Source organism: Centroberyx affinis, unplaced genomic scaffold (genome assembly GCF_046629955.1).
Source record: "Centroberyx affinis isolate AG114_WGS23_722 - 3 ecotype Tasmania unplaced genomic scaffold, CSIRO-AGI_Caff_v1 ptg000141l_1, whole genome shotgun sequence".
Classification (NCBI taxonomy): domain Eukaryota; kingdom Metazoa; phylum Chordata; class Actinopteri; order Beryciformes; family Berycidae; genus Centroberyx; species Centroberyx affinis.
This window is the reverse complement of record NW_027278839.1, coordinates 146622-165775: the sequence shown is the minus strand read 5'-3', so window position 1 is coordinate 165775 and position 19154 is coordinate 146622. Positions and strand designations below refer to the sequence as shown.

General features: G+C 41.2%; 2 protein-coding genes across 3 annotated transcripts; both read left to right on the top strand.

The window, feature by feature from the left end:
• The first annotated feature begins 1108 nt into the window (after positions 1-1108).
• On the top strand, positions 1109-7564 carry LOC139654230 (meteorin-like protein). The gene is made up of 5 exons (XM_071531316.1): positions 1109-1467; positions 3162-3345; positions 3996-4221; positions 5872-5931; positions 6151-7564. Exons 1-5 carry the CDS (start codon positions 1373-1375, stop codon positions 6516-6518), a joined length of 933 nt encoding a protein of 310 aa, XP_071387417.1. The 5' UTR covers positions 1109-1372; the 3' UTR covers positions 6519-7564.
• A 3564-nt stretch (positions 7565-11128) lies between these two features.
• Positions 11129-19068, top strand: LOC139654242 (CMRF35-like molecule 8). 2 transcript variants are annotated; one of them, XM_071531327.1, is made up of 8 exons: positions 11129-11166; positions 11475-11801; positions 12690-13010; positions 14761-15090; positions 15295-15396; positions 18046-18159; positions 18271-18314; positions 18517-19068. In XM_071531327.1, the coding sequence occupies exons 1-8, from the start codon at positions 11130-11132 to the stop codon at positions 18688-18690; spliced, it is 1449 nt and encodes a 482-aa protein (XP_071387428.1). In that variant the 5' UTR covers position 11129; the 3' UTR covers positions 18691-19068. The 2 variants fall into 2 exon arrangements, with proteins under 2 accessions (XP_071387428.1, XP_071387436.1); XM_071531335.1 differs by lacking the exon at positions 14761-15090.
• The last annotated feature ends 86 nt before the right edge of the window (positions 19069-19154 follow it).

Below are 19154 nucleotides of genomic sequence, written 5' to 3'. Positions count from 1 at the left end.
CTCGTTATGTCAGTTCCATTCTTTTTTTCCCTGTCGAGAAAGAGCTATAGTAATCCTATGATACATTTTAGAAGGATACTATGCAAATATCACAGCAGAACTGTAAATCCCTATTAAAGGAATATTATAGTGATAACAGGAGATTACAAAAAAAAAGTACGATAAAGTCACTGTAAACTCACTGACAAACACGGAGACACTATAAGTCCCTATAGGAATATTATACTCCCTATAAACTGAATAAAACTGTTTCATTTTAAGCTTCATCTACACTGGAACGCTAATAGTAAGATTAATATCCCGAATAAGCCTGACAATGGCACAAAGCCTGACGCTGGACAGGCTACTGGGTTGGATGGATGTTTGAGGGATTTAGGAGTAATAGGATGCTAGTGTCAGACCTGCATGCTGCTCTAATTTTCACTGCGATAATATGATCCATCTGTTTATGAGGCCAAGAATATCCAAACACACACACACACACACACACACACACACACACACTTGTGCACTAGTCCGTAGATATTTCAGAGAGACCTACATACTGTACATTCAATCATGGAGTGTTGACACGCTGCCCGGTTTGGGTAGAATATAGTGATTATATGGGAAAGCAACTGGACAAACGGGCACTGCCTTGGCTAAAGGGACTCCAAAAACTTTTTAGAGTCAAGCTATTGGCCACAAAATTTCTGATGCTTTTTATAGGCTTGCTGGTACTTGAACACTGATCCTTACTTTGTTTTTATTCTTGTTTTTGCTGGGCCTACTGGTGCGTTTGGCTTTAATTTACCCCTTCATTTATTGTTCACATTCTTAAACATTACTCACATGAACTGTTTTGTAACTTTTGCAACAAAGTTTTGATGCTTTGTAAATATTACCCCCTCCCTCTCTCCCTCCCTCCCTCTCTCTCTCTCTCGCCCCCTCAGACACACGCACACACTCACTCACTCACTCACTCGGGATCGGGGGAATGTGTAGGCGTGGTTTGGAGCGAGCGCACGCGTGTCACTCAAGCGGAGTCAGCTGCTGGCACGCGCCCCGGGTGGCTGCGGGACCGGGTGACGTGAAGCGGAGCACAGCAGAAGTTTTAGACAGTCTCTCTCTCTCTGTGTGTGTGTATGTGTGTGTGTTTGTGTCTGCTGCTGCTGCACACTACCACTCGAAACCTTTAGTGCAAATGGCTTTTCTGCGGCAGAATCAGCCCGCACAACCTTTGCCTTGTTTGACCCCGCCATGTAGCCTGAACTGAACGAAACGGCGCATCGCCAGGATATTCGCGGACATTTGCATCAGATCTTGCGGTTTGTGAGCAGAGCGTGCGGCGGGCTGATCTGCGGGATCTGCTGAGCGGGGCGGAGAGGAGACCATGCTCTGGCCGTGGGTTGCGCTCTGGATTACAGCTGTGCTTCTCTGCCGGGCGGCGGCACAATACTCCAGCGACCAGTGCAGCTGGCGAGGAAGGTAGGAGGATGAATCTGAACAAACTGATCAGACTATCTGTTCCGTCAAGTGAATTTATAAGGATATATCAAAGCAAAACTAAACTAAAAACTATTATGATGTCCTATAGGATTTTTTTAGTGATATCATAGGAGATAAAGAAAACCATTAAGTACGACAAATAATCTATAAATACCTTAGGCAAACACTTATCCCTATAGTACACGCATATTATAATGATTCTGAAATGTATAGGGAATTATTTTTGCACAAAGGATTCCTTGTGCTCTGTCAAGGATTTTGACGTAGGCTAGCCTTATCTGTATAGTTTACAGCGTGGAAATGCACTTAATCAGAAGAGTGGCTAGTGTGATAGTGTGGTGAGAGGGGGGGGGGGGGGGGGGGGGGGGGTGTCTTTGAACTCCAGTCTGTTGTCCATTAGTCGGGATTTCGGGGGGCTCAAAGGAGTAATTAGACCCAGCAATGATTTAATATATTTAATTTAATCCACAGTAGAGAGGGGGAGAGCGAGAGACGGGGGCATCCGAGGGTCAGGTGGTCAGGCGTGGTGTGGCTGCACACCAACATGCTTTTCTTTTCCTCAGTTTTGGAACTGCAGTGAAAAGTTTGATGATCTGATTAATGGTTGCTGCTCCAGTCGCGCAATAGAAGATTAGTCTCTCTCTCTACATCTACATCTCAAACTGGTGACTAAATGTAGAAGCTGGCCGAAGAGCCTGCATTAAAATCAAGTCTAAGTAACCAAATGAACCCTTTATAAACAATCACTCTTTTCTCTCTGAGCCAGCCTGGTGTGTTTCACCCTTATTTAATAGAGTTTTATGTCAAAAGGAGGAATCCACCGTTTGAAAAGTGACACCCACTCTCACAAAATAACTTAAAACAAACTATATAGGCCTACTTTGTAAAGGATAGGAGGTAACTTAAATCCTTGGTTGACAGGATGATTACGTTAAAGCAGAATAGCTCCTTTATATTTGAGAGATATTGAATTATGATTAAGGCTCTGATTATTCTTTTCCAAAATCTACAGTATGCTTTTAACGTTTTGGAAATGCACTCCATACACTCATGATCACATGGATACCGCTGCTCCAATTCCTGTCTTAAGTAAATACAGCCATATGGCCGCCTTTGATCACTCTCTGAATCCCTGCGTCATAAAAATGAAATCCTGCACTTCGCACTTGGAGTTGTAAAGTTTAACGGCTTCAAACTTCTAACAGCTTAATATGTTCCTGGTGTTGAGGTATGCACATCAGAGATAAGAGACCACATCAGTCTAAGTCAAAGCTTTGTTGGGAGACAGCTGCACCAGAGTTGCTCCTATAGTGAAAATGCAAATACATGTTTCATACTGATATTATTTTCACTCTCCAACTAAATTTACTGACGAGACTGAATCCTGTTTCATAAAATCTCTTCTGTCTCTCTTATTTTTTATCTAACATGTCTCTCTTACATGATCATTATCACAGGAATATTATCAGGACACATGACCCTTGCACCCCTTACTATTGGTTGCTTGTAATTTTGGTGAACTAGGCATTTGAGCTTATTGCACTCATTGTAAGTCGCTCTAGATAAGAGCGTCAACTAGGCTAAATGCCTAAAATGAAAAAACAATATTGTATGATTTGTAAAGACCAAATAAACAAGACTTCTTCTCGTCTCTTCTCTCCTCTCCTCTGCAGCGGCCTGAGCCATGAGTCCCATCGTAGAGACGTGGAGCAGGTCTACCTCCGCTGCTCCCAGGGCTCTCTGGAGTGGCTCTACCCCACAGGAGCCATCATCATCAACCTGCGGCCGAACACAGAGCCGTCATCCGGTCGCATGCCAGACCTCTACGTGTGCATCAAGCCCCGCACTGACTCCCAGGTAGAGCACAAAACTAATATTGACAAATTAACCTCGACTTTCAACTCATCTGTTCAGATTGGGTCGTTTATTCTGTCAGTGGAGTTCAGTGTTGTACAGATGTTGTATTATTTTCGAAGTTTAAAGCTGCAATAAGCAAAATTTTCTGACCACTAGAGGGTGATAGAAACCACAACACATTTGTAAATAAAGCAGCAGTACAGCAAAGCCACTGCACTACGGAGGCCTATAAGGACAAACCTAGCAAAGCACTGTGCATAAAGGCTAATAGCTAAGGTAAACGTACCTGCTGAGAAGTGCCACCGGTTACCAGTCTCACTTTGCCAGAACTTTCTCCCACTGAAGTTTACATTTCCCACAAAGACAAGTGAAGCTGTAGGCAGCAAGTTTTCTAGTTTAACAAGTTTACTCGCTTACTTCATCAATTCCGCCATTACAAGAATTTACGAGGTGAAAATAGAAACACAGCTGTGTGTGGATATTTGTTTATATCATTATGTTTTAATGAAATCTCGACATAACACATATTAGTTTCAGGATTGGTTATAAGGTCTGATATTGCTTATTGCAGGTTTAACAGTCAGAAAATTATGTGTGTCAGTTGGATGTGGCTTAACTATTTATTCATCCTTCTGCCCCTCTTCTTCCAGGGGGCCCAGGTGTATCTGGAGCAGGCCGGGGATCTGAGGCTGCTGCTGGGGGAGAGGGAACAGGCTCTGGGCACGGTGCACTGCTTCAGCCTGGCACAGGGGGCGCTGTTTGTGGAAGCAGTGGCGCAGACAGACATCAGCAGGAGGATCACAGCTTTCCAGTACGAGCTGGTGCCCAGCCGGGGGCCCGGGGCGCACATGTACCCATACCTGCACCCTGGCATAGGTAAGAGAATGCAGACAAACACACATTTTTAAACATTCATTCTTAATCGTGTAGCCTGTATTGTTAAAGCTGGCATTAGCCGCATTCCACAAGGACAAAAAGATAGCGTTCATTCTGATTTATTTGTTATCTGTATTTGACCCATGTGTTATGTTTAGGGATTTGGCCTCCCTGTCACGTTAAGCTCCTCACACATGACACAGGCCTTCTGTTCACTGACAAGAAGTGAGGCTGATAGTGAACAGTTACCAGTGAAAGAGTTAGATGAGGTTAATGAGAAGGTTTTCTGCAATAGGCCACACTTCTGTCTTTCACACTCGTTTCTGCTTCTCACCTACACGCTCCCCCTCTCTGACACTTTCTCCACCCCCCATTTCCTAACTCTCACACTCTCTTGTCTCGATCAGACTTATGAAAACAAGCAGGCCAATCAAAAGGTCGCGTTGGGGTCAAGCGCAAGGGTCAACCAATCTGATCTCAGCTGTCAATCAAGAGCCCTCCAGGGCAGAGCATTTTGGGTAGCCCACCCGTATGAATAAAGAGGTCTGGCGGAGGGGAGGGACAGCGGGTGGAAAGGAAGGCTGGAGTAGTTTCGTAATGAGACAGAAGCAGGAGAGTAAGAGCGAGTTAGGGTCTGTCTGTCTGTGTCTGGGTGTTTGATAGTTGTTTTTATAGCTGACAGGGTCAAGGGGTAATTCTCTGATTGCCTCTCTTCACCCACACCTGCTGTCCTCATTCACTTACTCTCTCTTGCTCTCTTTACGTCTCTTTCTCTCATAAACACATGCCAATACACAGAGACAGACAGACAGAGAGAGAACAGGAAGGGACTGAGGGTGAAACAAGGCAGAGGGAGATAGCTAACACTGAGGAAGGAAAGTGGTTTGAGAAAATAAGCACTACATTTTGGTTTGTTATGTTACCAAAGCTTTTAACAATGTATGTCAGAAGGTCTCATGTTGTTGTTGTACTCTTTTGAAAAAACTGGATGTAGTCTATCATGCTGCTTTGCGGTTTGTAACTGATGCAAGCATCCGTACACATCATTGTATCTTATATGAAATGGTTCAATGGACTTCTCTATGTTTAAGGAGAAAAACCCATATGTTAATTTTTATTGCAAAAGCTTTACTGAGTAAATTACCACTGCACATAATAATTTGCTGACATATTGCCACAGTAGCTATAAAACTAGATCATCAGAAAAAATTCTCCTCAAGGTCCCTACCACCCAAACAGAGCTGGGTAAATCTGTCTTTTCCTTTCATGCACCGCATACTTGGAATGAGCTGCAAGGCATTCTTAACTTGAAATCTTTACCCTCTCTTGACATGTTTAAAAATATTTTAAAATCAGTTCTTACAGAACAATGTCATTGCTTTTAACATGTGCTATTATTTTCCATGATTCTTTTTAGTCCCTGATGTTTTGTGCCTGTTTGTTGTGTTTTTGGTATGTTTTTGTGGTGTAACCTGTCCCCATTTATTTTTATATGAAACCTTTTTTTTTAATCAAATTTTGCTGCCCATCTTGACCAGGACTCCCTGGCAGAAGAGATATTGTATCTCAATGGGACCCTCCTGGTTAAATAAAGGATAAATAAAAGAAAATAAAAAAGTTTTTTTTTTTTTTCATGTTTTCCCCTCTCAGTTGCCTGTAAACCATGTTCAGATGAAGAGGTCCTCATGGCTGCATGTACCAGTGACTTTGGTAAATACATACACACACACACACATGCACACACATACAAATTCACTCAGACTCACTGATTTGCAGCTCTGCACCATGGTGTATTATGTATTATTAGGCGTTAGGAGTTCAGTCAGGTTTGAAATACTGCTCCTTTATTTTTTTGTCTTTCATTAATTAATTAATTCATTCATTCATTCATTAATCTCTCTCTCTCTCTCCCTGTCCCTATCTCCCTAGCTGGCAGTGGCATCATTCGAGGTGTGTCGACATCCTCCTCCTCCTCCTCCTCCTCTTCTTCATCTTCGTCCTTTATAGCATCGGGTACTAACGACCACTCCTCTGTTGTGGTGACTCTGAGCCGGCTGTTCCGTCAGAAGAGCGGGCTGTTTGCTTGGGCTGGGGCCAGAGGGAGGCGCTGGACCGGACGTGTCAATGTACCCGCGCAGTGTGCTGTACATCCTGGAGGGGACGAGTACCTGTTGACAGGCTCGGTCCATTTCGGTGAAGCCTGGCTTGGCTGCGCACCCCGCTACAAGGACTTCCTGAAGCTCTACTTGACAGCGCAGGAGGCAGGAACAAACCCCTGTCAAGTGGACACAGACTGAGGGATCTGTAACCCCCTTGAGGAGGATATTGGGGAGCACTTCTCTCTAAATCACTGAAGGAGATGCAAAGAGGAACGGGCTGAAAATTGGATGGATTAACTTTTAGCCTGTCAGAGAGATAAAATGGGTTATGGAGGCAGACTCTGATGATTGGCAGTTGGGAAGGGCCCTTATAATGTTCTGCAGCCCATGCCTAAAAGTTTGCTGCTCTTCTTGTTGCCTAGCAGCAGAAGAGACAGCTGGACAATTTGAACATTTTAGAAGCCAATGTCCCGCCTAAACTGTACCAATCTCAAAAAGTACCCATTTGACTGTGCTTGTAAATGTGTTTGTGTTTGAGGGGAGCGGGCAAGGGAGTGAATGAGGATCTTAAATTAATATTATGCCTAACCGGCTAATGTTTATAATCTCAATTCTCATGAATGCGTATGGAATGCTTGTGTGATCATTCTTGAAATGAAAGTTTGCTTTGTAAAAAGCTTTATGTAAACTTTAGAAGTCTTCTGACAGAAGTGTACAGTATGCAGCTCTGTGAGTCCGTGTGTGTGTGTGTGCGTGTGTGTGTGTGTGTGTGTGTGTGTGTGCGTGCGTGTGTGCGTGCGTGCATTTTGCTGATGAGTGGAAAAGGGTCTTTGTTTTTGCAGATAATAAAAAGCTGTGCTGGAGCCTGCCTTTCTATATGATTCCTCTAACTGACTCCCTCTTTTATGACCTGGATTTCCTGAGATGTGGACTCTGCATCATGGATTAGTAACAACCAGTATGTGTGTAAGTATGTGTGTATGTCACACATGCCACATAGCGGCCCAATGTGGTTAGGGTGCAGACAGTCGGAAACAACCAACTTACAATGGAAGTGAATAGATAACGGATATGCCCAATAGAAAAGCAGAGCCAGATTCTGTTGGTACACGTAACTGCAAACAAAGGGATATTATCCACCTCACCAGCCAAAAGAAAAACCATTATGAGTGTTCAACACTCATTAGTTGGCAGGAGAGCAGCAGTGCGTCAGTGCTGGCGTAGCTGCCACTGTTCTGGTTGCCATCTTCATTGCCATGTTGTGTTGTCACATGGAGTGTTTGTGTGTGTGTGTGTGTGTGTGTGTGTGTGTGTGTGTGCATGTGTGTGTGCGTGCATTTAAAGCTCAGTGAGAGAGTAAAGCAATTTTATTTTCCGACACAGCCAACCAAGTCCAATTTGACAGCCAATGTTCCCACTGGGTTTTTAAAAAGCATTGTGTGAGAGTATATGAATGTGTGTGTACATCCGAGTGTGTGTGTGTATGCAGATTTATGCTCTCCCACCATACTGATCTCATCCCATCATTTAAAAACAGGCCCTCGTCTACACAGTGTAGACCAGGAGGAACAACTTTATATGTTCACAGTCCAAAATTCACTCCTCCCAAATAAAATATCACACTTACTAATCGATGAGCACACAGGCATACACAACTCACACCAACATGTAGAATCACTTGGTTTATCGAGACATTCGATTATACAGCATATACAACTTCAGATACAATGATTTCTGTGTATTTTTCCTTATATGTTTAGTTATCTCATCATAATTAAAACGTGTGCAGTGTCAAATAAACAAGAGGCTTTTTCACCTGAGAGGATGGTTGGATGGATGAGACTATTATAGTTTGATGGATGTTAAGTTGAAAGGAGAGGCGGATGTGTGGATGACCTTAGAGGGGTGTCTGTGTACCTCTGTCTCCCTGGGGCTGTCAGCAGTTGTGTGTGCGTGACGCTTTCCCTCTTTCCTCAGGAAGAGCAAGAATGGATGGAATGTCCCCTCCCACACACACACACACACACACACATAAACACACACATCGACCTCCAACTGCAGAGACAAACCACGTTTACTGCAGTATAGAGTGCGATTCTTTGTTTCTGACAAACACCAGTGTGTGTAAAATACATTTGAAATAAAATTAGCATGTAGGTGTATGATACTGGCCTTAGGAAAGCCACCAGCTGTGTTGTTTTCTCAAGTGTGCAGTAATGCCTGTATTTACTTCCCAGTAGAGTGGGCTGAAAACTCATTTGCAAGCACCTGCACACACTTTAAAGTGGATACAGACAACTTTTCAACTTTCTCCCCGTTGCCCCCCCCCAGCGTTTCCAAGTGGTATTGTTGTTTGCACCGCTGTCGCAAAGACAACCGGATCTCTTTCTGTTAGAGCCTAGCTCCGTGCAATAGAACAAACCATCTGTCTGCTTATCAACTCCTTGATCATAACACAATATAGTAACATTCACCACTGCTCATTTTAGAAAGGCCACTGCAAGAAAACGTGTTCTTTGTTTAGATTATCAAACGGACAATGGATCATTTGTTTGTTATAAATTGAATATATAAATAAATTGAATTGAATGAGTGAGAAAGAGATGGTGAGAAAGAAAGTAACACATAGCTTAGAGGTGTGAGATACGCCCTGAGGACTTGAGACGGTCGCCTATATATAACAGTCTCCCCCCTTCACAAACACACAACCCATCGTGCGTGTGTGTGTCTGTGTGTTTGTGTGTGTGTGTGTGTGTGTGTGTGTGAGTGTGTGTTTGCCTTGGGCTGTAGTTTGAGAAGACCACAACACACGCGCCCTGCGCACCGCCAACATGCAAACAGGCCACACAGCAGAAACCCAACCAGCCCTAGCAATACCCAACACCCCTTGGCAACCCACCCTGGCAACAGCCCAGCTCCCCTTGGCATCCTCGCTAATTTGGGACACACTTATCCCTCTACACAGGGGCCTTAATGTTAACCTTTCAGTGTGAGTCTGTAAGATGTGGAAACAGTTTGTGCTGCAGTATGCGAGGAGCACAGCTGAGCAGTCAGCTGAAGGGGAGGGAATGGCTGAGCTCAGGGAAAACACACACAAACACACACACACACACACATACATGCACACCCACACAGCACACCACGCAGATGTTAATAGGCATTCACAGATTCATAGGTTTATGTGATCAACTCAGTTTTGACCACAACAAAAGTCAGATAGAACCTTATAATTCCAAGTTATTGATTTTAGGGGTTTCTATGTTCTGCTGGGGATCCAGAATAAAAAGAACTGACATTTGGTCAAGCTGTCTTCATAGAGATTGATGCACTCAATAAACTTCACACATATAGACTGAAATGCCAACAAAAACAACTTGTAATCAAAATAAAGACAGATCACTCTTACCTTAGTACTGACATTACTCATAATATGCAGCATGCTTACAAATATCCCTTCACCTATATATTAGCAACCCCAGGCAGTGAGGTCACATGCATGCATCTTGACTGCCTTTGTGGTATTTGACAGCAACAACTGCAGGATGGCAGCCAGCGTCTCGACACTTGTTCATCTTGATGTGGTCAAATAGTTGTTATCACCTTAGCTGTAGCAAAGTTAGTTTGGAACTATTGCCTGCTAATGAGTATGACAGCGAAAACCTGTTTGAATAAATCTCTCTTAGATCATGCTGTTGGTCTAGTGGTAGAGGTTTGGGTTAGCCCCGATCACACAAACCTGATTTTAGGAATTCTAGGTGTGAAAGATGAATATTGACCTCACCAAAGAAATGCTGCTGCCATCAGGCTTCTTGTCGAGGCACTAAACTAGACATTAGGATGGAAAGAGTGCCCCTTAGTGGCAGTAATGTGGGCATGATACATGGGCAGCATTTGAGGTAATGGGGTACATGGGGTACAATTTCACCAACACCAATGAACTAGAGTAATTTTTATGTACATCCTCAATATTGATCCTGCCCCGAATACATATGTCTACATTAGGCAATTCTTTCCTTTTCCATTTCCTCAAAGTGAGTGGCTGTATAAAATGCCGTGGCCCTTATGACAAGAGCTCCTCCTCAAGACTCAATTTCCCCTGACTCATGCTGTGTTTTTAACATTGTGTTTACATGCAGTCTAATAATCCAATCCATCAAAATACCGTTTTTATTCTGGATGAGCTAAACTCTCACTGGGACAAATCCCATCATACTTCAGATGGAGAGTTTCTTACACCCAATACATAATTCTGATAAATTTCAGTGGGGTAAATCAGCCGGTAAATCATCTAATTGCAGCCATGTAGTTTCATAGTTCATTTATAGAACTCATTTACTCTTACTTACTCTTACTCTTACTATTCCAAATTAAACGCAATCCTGTAAACACTTCAGCCATACTGGAGTGGCCCAGTCTTCTCAAATCAGGGCAACAGACCTTCCATCTGAATAATGAATGCAGGGTGAAGTTTTTAGGTTGATAATACATATGCAAGTTGTTGATCTGAGTGTAGATCTGAAAGGTGTCAATATTTGCATGGTGTATTACAGTAATATACATGGGGTGCAAATGTGTGATTTCTGTTTGTGTGTGAATAATGTTTGTGTAAAAAACACTTTTTATTTCAATTTCTATTTTCCCAGAGGTGCAAAAGAAGAAGCACCTAGTTAATGGTTTCACACACACACACATACACACACACACAGAGTGTATGCCCAGACACCCCCAGCAGAATGAGCTTCAGTTTGAGGAACTTGGACTTGCAACCACATCTACTGTAGTTTCATTGCTACCTTGCAGCACATGACGATGTGGAGCCGACAAAACCCACTGTTCATCCTCTGCAGTAAGTTCTTTAGATGAACATTATCTGAACATTATCTTTTTTATGTAATTAAAAGCGCTCTATTGTCTTATCTTTGTAACTCTTTATTATGGGCACTTTCATTACACAACGTTAACACAGCTAGCATGAATGTCTAGAAAAAAAAATACATCATAGAAAAACAAAGATTTGCAAATCTTGCCCCCTCACTGAGTATCAAATGTGCAGTGTCAAACTGATAAGAAGAAGCCTTGTAAATCAAAATTAAAAAGACTAAAAATGATGTTTGATGAAAACCTTTTTGATTTCTTCTTGTCTTCTCCTTGCAGTTGTTCTGAGATATTCCACTGATGCAGCAGACTTGATCCATGTAGCTGGATACCAGGGGAGAGAAGTGAAAGTTTTCTGCCCCTATGAAAATGGATATGAGTCTTACCAGAAGTACCTGTGCAAAGGAAGCTGTGGCTCCGATGATGTTCTTGTTGAGACTGGAGGAGCTAAGAGGGACAGATACTCCATCTATGACAACAAAGAGAAGAAAATCTTCACAGTGACCATCTCTGGCCTTAGACTTACAGACGCTGGGAAATACTGGTGTGGGGTGACAAGGACTTTCAAAGATCTCTACACTGAAGTAAAACTGAAGATTGTCATAGGTAAGAAAAAATGTAACTCTGTTTTGTTTGTGGGAGCAGTTCTTAGGAGAGGTGGGCACAGAATGAAAACCATATTGGTATCAGTTCCATTTTTCAAATTCAGTAGATAAAAAACTGTATAACCTTGAAAAGAGTCAGTTACCCAACTTATTGAAACACATTCAGCACTGCTTTCTGCTGAAAGTGTTGTTGTGATTATGCCATTGTTATATGTCCTATAGCTGCCTAAATTCAACCATTTGTTAAGTTAAAAGATTGTTTTGAATTATCAATAATTATAATTACTAATTACTTGAATGATCAGTCAATCTATCCATCTGTATGTCAGTCAAGCCATCCAACCATCAATATGTAAAAAAATAAATAAACTTAACTTCAAAACTTGCATTCTAGTAACTATAAACAGGAGAACACCATCAGAGCAACTGGAAACACACAATAACCGTGCAAACTGGTAGAAATATTAATGTGTCCATAGAACTTTATCAGCCTTCCACATGCCCTCTGAGTCCAAAAAAGTATTATTGTATTATATTCTACTGTGTGTTTGTTTTTACTATTGTATTTTGTATCTTAATTGCGTAAAGTGTATTATCATTATTATTATTATTTCTAAAGTTCAAAAGTTCTTCTCTCAGTGCTATTGCCACTTTCATACTGTTTTCAAAAACATTTGATTATTTAAATGTCAACGTTTTGACTTGAATAATTCATAAACCTTGGGAATGGAGCCAAGGGACATTAAAAAATGAAACCAATTTATACACAATTAAATTTGACTTTTTTTTTTGTTTGTTTTGGCCATCTTGCCTAGTTTTTCCTCATGGCTATTTCCATCCTGGTGTCTGTGCTTGTGACGGTCTCTGATGTTATTTGTTTCGTTGGCAGACAGGTGCTGTGATAACATCACCACAGTCCAGGGTTATGTGGACGACTCCATGTCCATCAGTTGTCCTTACCATTCTAAGTACCAGCACAACCTCAAGTACTTCTGCAGAGGAAGCCAGCCCTCCACATGTCTGCAGCAGGCAGTAATCACTTCGGACCACAACCAAAATGGACGATTCAATCTCCATGATGACAAGGCGTCAAGCAACTTCTCAGTGACCATTGCCAGTTTGACCCAGGAGGATTCGGGGTTGTACCTGTGTGGCATCCGTAACAACAACAGCTTGGATATCTTCTCTGTTACTGAACTGGAAGTCAAAGGTGAGAGGTCACAGTTCTACCAAAAGTCAGGGTTACTGCCCTTACATGTAGAATTTGTATCAGATTACATCATCCTCCAATCAATTTTGATACCATAAAAGTGAGACTGGCGCGGAGAAACTTGTTTTAGTCTATATGTTGCTGTTCAATCTCTGTGTCCGCAGGTACGAACTGGCGCGAAGTGACGTACTGACTTACGGCAGAAAGTCAAACCAAACCAGGAAAAAAGCAGATGCAGTTTTAATGCAGACTAGTTGGTTAGATTGAACAGCATGAAGCTAATCAATATGACAGATAGTGGTAACATGGAAGACAGGACTCTAACTGCTGGACCCTCTGCAACCAAACAAAACAAAAAACCTATAACAGAAGAGGCTAAAAGAGCTAAAATGGAGAGGGAGGGGAGCGCGAGACCCGGAGCTCCCGGGAGCCCCACAGATCGATTGGCTTGAAGTACCCATTTGCCGGCCCCCCGCAACACTAGACTCGGGTCACCAAACCCTGAGAGCGACACGGACCCATTGGCGTCCAGCACTAGCTTTATAAGAGGCTAAAAGAGCTACGAAAGAGCGTGACAGAGCATGGTGTCAGACCAACCGGAGTTAACCGCAGCCAGGCGTTCACTCATCAGAGAGTGCCAGGGGTTTAAGAGAGCTGGATTTCTTTCTCCTACACATTTAAGTGAAATACCAATAAAGGTCTCAAATTGTGTTACCGAAGCTTTTAACTATTTTTTAGGACCCGTGTGGTTTACATCTGCGGTTATGTGTAATGGCGTTAGTTTATTTATGTAGTCAGCTACCTGTACGCTATGCAACCTAGCCTAGCAAATTAGCTTCACTTGTCGGTACATAGCCGGCTGCCGACAGAGAGTGGGGGTACAGAAGGGAAAGAAAGTTACATTAGTGAGCAGACCATGGCGTTCCTACTGTCTAGTGTGTGTGCGGGTTGTAATCGTGTTGTTTAGTCCGCCTTTGCCGTCTAGTTCTGACATCCTGTACCGTTTCATGTGTCCTGCCTTCTGCCATCTTGATCGGCCGTAATCGCCACATTTAATACAACTCCATACTTGCGTTACTTGATTTGTGTTTAGTCTAGTTTGTTAGCGGTAAAGTTTTCCATTAGCTGCAGCTCGTAGCATCAGAATAGTGAATATTGGATAGGCTATGTTCACAACAGCAATCCCCAAAGCATCTGTTAACTCGAATTGTCACAATTGCAAACTACTTCATAGTACATTGCTGTGAATATGAATAATATAGGAACTAATGTTTGAGCTGTAATAGTTATCTGCAGCAGTATTTTGTTTACATATTCTAGCTGTATATGGAGCAGGGTATCGCCGCTAAGAGGTTGCAAAGAAGTTTGCAACAGTGTTGTTTTTTGGCACTGCCACTAGGAGTCCCCAAATTAAACAATTTTCAAATCCTACACATAGGGGCTTTAAGGAGCCATTAACTGTTTCACAGCATGGTAATGAGCTTCATGAAAGCATAGTTTTTTGCAGAACACTAGTTGAGAAAGACTAGTTGAAGCCTGCAGAAAATCTGTCTAAGGTTGACAAAGCTTTTGATTGTATACTTATCTTACATCATGTGATAGCTAAGAATATTATTTGATTGAAGGGATGACTTACTATAAGATACATGTGAAATGAACACCCAGAGTATCTTCAATGTAGGCCACTGTGAGATTTCTGTAACACTCTGCAGTCATTTTGCTCAAACCTCCTTCTGTTTGACATTGATAGTGTGGTGTTGTGTGAAGTCAAACAACATGACCGGCAATGAGGGACATCCTGTCACTATGCAGTGCCCCTATCCACCACAACACAGGAACAACGTTAAGTTCCTCTGTAAGGGGGACCGCCGCTATAGCTGTGACAACATAGTGACGAGCCAAGCCAGGGCAGGCAAGAAGACACACACTGACTCCAGGTTCACACTGCAAGACGATGTCAGGTCCAGCTTTTTCTTGGTCACCATCACTGAGTTGAGAGCAGAGGATTCTGGGACGTTCTGGTGTGGTTCAGACAGGGTGTGGAGTGTTGGTGACTACACCAAGATTCAGCTGTCAGTGGGTAAGATTCTGACGAGAGCTACAGTCAAGCATGTGGAAGTGAAAATACAGCTTCCTGTAAGTGATATCCAGATATGATCCCTACTATATAAATATGGGCCTGGGGGTGTTTCCGTTGTTGCTGTTTGTTTGTTTATTTATTATATGAGTAAAGAATGAGTAGATTCAGTGAGGAGCCTAAGAAACTAATCCTGTTCCCCAACAGTCTCTCCTCAGCTGACCAGCATTTCCCCCACTGGGACTCCTACTGTCTCTGTGGAGCCCGTCTCTTCACAGACAACACACATCTCTGGGACACCTATCAAAAGTACATATTGTATGTGTGTCTGTGTCTGTGTGTGTGTGTGTGAGAATGCCTGTGTGCGGTGAACCAGCTTTATTGCATATTAACCATTACAGTTTTTTTCAATTGCTAACAGGCATTGGTCAAAACTGAAGTCACATTTTCAAAACTCTCCACACAGTCAGCGAAAGAGAAGTCTATGTGGACCAAACTGTGAATAATTTTTCATTGCTTTCACACAAAATGCATTCAATGACCACATTTTCCAAAATCCATGAACACTTTTCTCATTCATACTCCACCACCTGCAAAACACTATATATTTGCAGCACATTTTTCAAATGCTAACACACTGTTTTCAAAACTGATAAAAACACATTCAAAACAGAATGATGGCAAATTTCATGCATTTCTGCAGTAACCATATTTCAATATGGCATATATATAGAAATATCTTAGCATATATAGAAAATCTTAGCAGAATATTTACAATAAAATGAAATAATAATCATTCCAAACACAGCTGAAAGCTTTTAGTCTTGTTACCAAACAGACAAAACTATACATGTTGTTGATGGGTTTTCTTTTTTTTTTTTTTTTTTTTTTTACAGTTTTTCTTGATTGCTAATACACATTTCTTGAAATTATGCTCCATTTCCCAAAACTCTAAACACAAATGCATAACTGCACACTCATCTTCACAAACTTCAAACTTCCATGTCAAAACCAAACTCTCCACTCAAAACCATGTAATCTTGCATCTAAACCAAACTTTGCCTTCAGATATCACACAAAAGCCATCAAATACACACACACTACAAAGTAGCCATTACATACTGGTGAGATCAATTCAAAACACTACTGTAAAAACCTGTTACTGCAATGAACAATGGCACTTATGGTTTTCCCCCAGAACAACCTCTTTACATGATGAACACAATATAAAGACACAACACATGTATACATTTTCAACATTTTTAATTCCTCAATGTACTGTAGTAAAATAAACTGAAATTGAGTGAAAAAGTAAATGTACTGTAAAAATATGCAACTGATAAAGAACGTAGAATACAATAAAATAATTTCCATGTATTTACCAATATAAATCAATTTAAAAAAAACAGTTTGTAGATAAAGAAAGAAATCACATTTATTCTGCCTCAGCATCCCAATTTGAGAATCTCATCAGAAACTATTTGTCTCCTTGCCCTTGCCCTTCCTCTTCCACCTCCTCTCCTGTGTCCTCTTCCTCTACCCAGGTGCAAACACTAAGAGTCAAAATTGTTAACACACCAATCAGAACCTCAGGATAAATAGATAGATAGATAGATAGATAGATAGATAGATAGATAGATAGATAGATAGATAGATAGATAGATAGATAGATAAAAGGGCCATGGGTCAGTTCACTTGTTTTGGAACAATGGATCCACAAAGACCTGAAGGTAGAGGAAGAGGACACAGGAGAGGAGGTGGAAGAGGAAGGGCAAGGGCAAGGAGACAAATAGTTTCTGATGAGATTCTCAAATTGGGATGCTGAGGCAGAATAAATGTGATTTCTTTCTTTATCTACAAACTGTTTTTTTTTTTTAATTACATGGTTTTGAGTGGAGAGTTTGATTTTGACATGGAAGTTTGAAGTTTGTGAAGATGAGTGTGCAGTTATGCATTTGTGTTTAGAGTTTTGGGAAATGGAGCATAATTTCAAGAAATGTGTCTTAGCAATCAAGAAAAACTGTAATTGGGTTTGAGCTGTGATGACTTGAGTTAATGATATTGAAGGCCAGTGCTTTCTAAATGAGCACATGGTGCAGCCAGTGATATATGAAGGGATTTGTGTGTAGAGTTTTTCACAAAAAGTTCAACAAATGTGAATCATGTGTGAAAACAGGGGAATAGTGTTTATAGTTTTGGGAAATGGGTTTGTCTTTTGGTAGATGGCGTCATGGTTTGGGATGTTAAGTCAACAGGCCCAGTTATAGTGTGTAAGCGATCGAGAAAAACTGTAATTACTGTATTATTGCAGCCCTGGAATTTCAGGAAATTGTTTTTTTTGTTTCAACTTTTTATTTTTCACAAGTAAATTACTATATGCAAAGATATAGAAAAAATAAAGGATATTGAAGTAAATTGCTGCATTTCTGATTCATTCTTGTTAAATATACTTTAGTACATTATGAAACACTGATGTATGTGAAAAATCATTCAAACTTCAAAGATAAAAGTTCATCATTTATGTAATGCTCCCTGTTGTTAGCGTTTTTTAGGTCAGTGTGTTATGAATGACAATGTATGCTTTCTGAGTGAGAATTGTTGCTGTGTTATGGTCCAATGAGCTTATTTTGAGACATGTATGAAGTGTTTTGGTGGTTTGAGTGAGTTTTGGAGGTGAGATTAACTGTTTGGCCAAGATGCATGTTGCTAATGCAGACTGTAGGAAGAGTTTTGAAAAAGTGGCTTCAGTATTGACCGATGCTTGTTAGCAATTGAAAAAAACTGTAATGTGGAAGGAAAACGCTAATCCCAATGGTGTGATATTTCTAGCTGCTGGTGTTGCATTTGCTGTTGTGTGATGGAGATCATGATAATTGATATGTGAGACTTATTTAGGTTTTCTTGGATTGTATGTTTTGCAGTCTTATTCGTATTATTCTGTTGTGTATCTATTTCCAGATCCTGCACATATTAGCTCTGTGGTTTTCATTGTGCCTGTAACCGTGGCTGTAGTGCTGATAGTGGCGCTTGCCCTAGTCATGGTTTACAGATGGAAATGTTACAAAGTGCAAGGTATGTTTTACACACACACACACACACACACACACACACACACACGCACACACACACACACACATTACGATGCTATCTGTTGTGCTGTGTTGTAAACCTGTGTTGTTCCAGGTGCTGGAGTCAACATGAACAGAAACACAAGAAAGACTGATGAGGTAGGAGAAGTGATGGGTGTGGCTCTTATATAAAAAAAAAAATATATATATATAGGTTATTGTAAATACAATGGCTGAATTACTAGTCAGTAGCTAGTTTGACAGATGTTACAGATAACTGGGGCCTCAAAATACATCAGCACATTCTCTTCTTTGTCACTGTGCCCTCTCATCCCTCGTTTTTGTTGATTCTTCTGTCGAGATCTATGAAAATCATGAAGTTGTGGCGTGCACAAAGCTGGGCTCCTCCAAACAGCAGAGCACCTTGCACCAGTATGATGACGCAGAAGACCAACAGGAGTCTGACTACCAAAACCTTGCTGCGGTTGAAGAGATCTATTGTAATCAAATTGTCATCAATTGCATCAAAAATTGAAAGTCATGCAGAACTGTGCCCAGAGCTCAAGTTTGAATTGTTTGTATTTCCTTAATTAATACTGTTGCTAACCAACATACTCTCCTGTGCCATTGTGACCTTTGGGTAATTTCTAACCAACTTTCCCTTTGTCTGACTATAAAATGCCTGAACTTTGTAATCATTTCTACAGATGCTTTTTATTTTTATCAGGTATGTTTTGTATTTTAAAACATATTTATTGATTTTGCTCTGGGCTTCCAGAAGATCCTCATGTTAAACATTCACAGTCCTGTAATGCTTTGTGAGTTGATCTGGATAACCCTCTCAGCTAAATACCAAAAATGTAACTGAACAGGTTATATTTAACTACTGCAAACATGAATAAATAAATATTGTAAACCCTATGGTTACAAAGCATAGTAGGCATTTAATCATAACAACAGCATTGCTTTTGGCACTTCTTAAGACGGGGGTATGAAAAA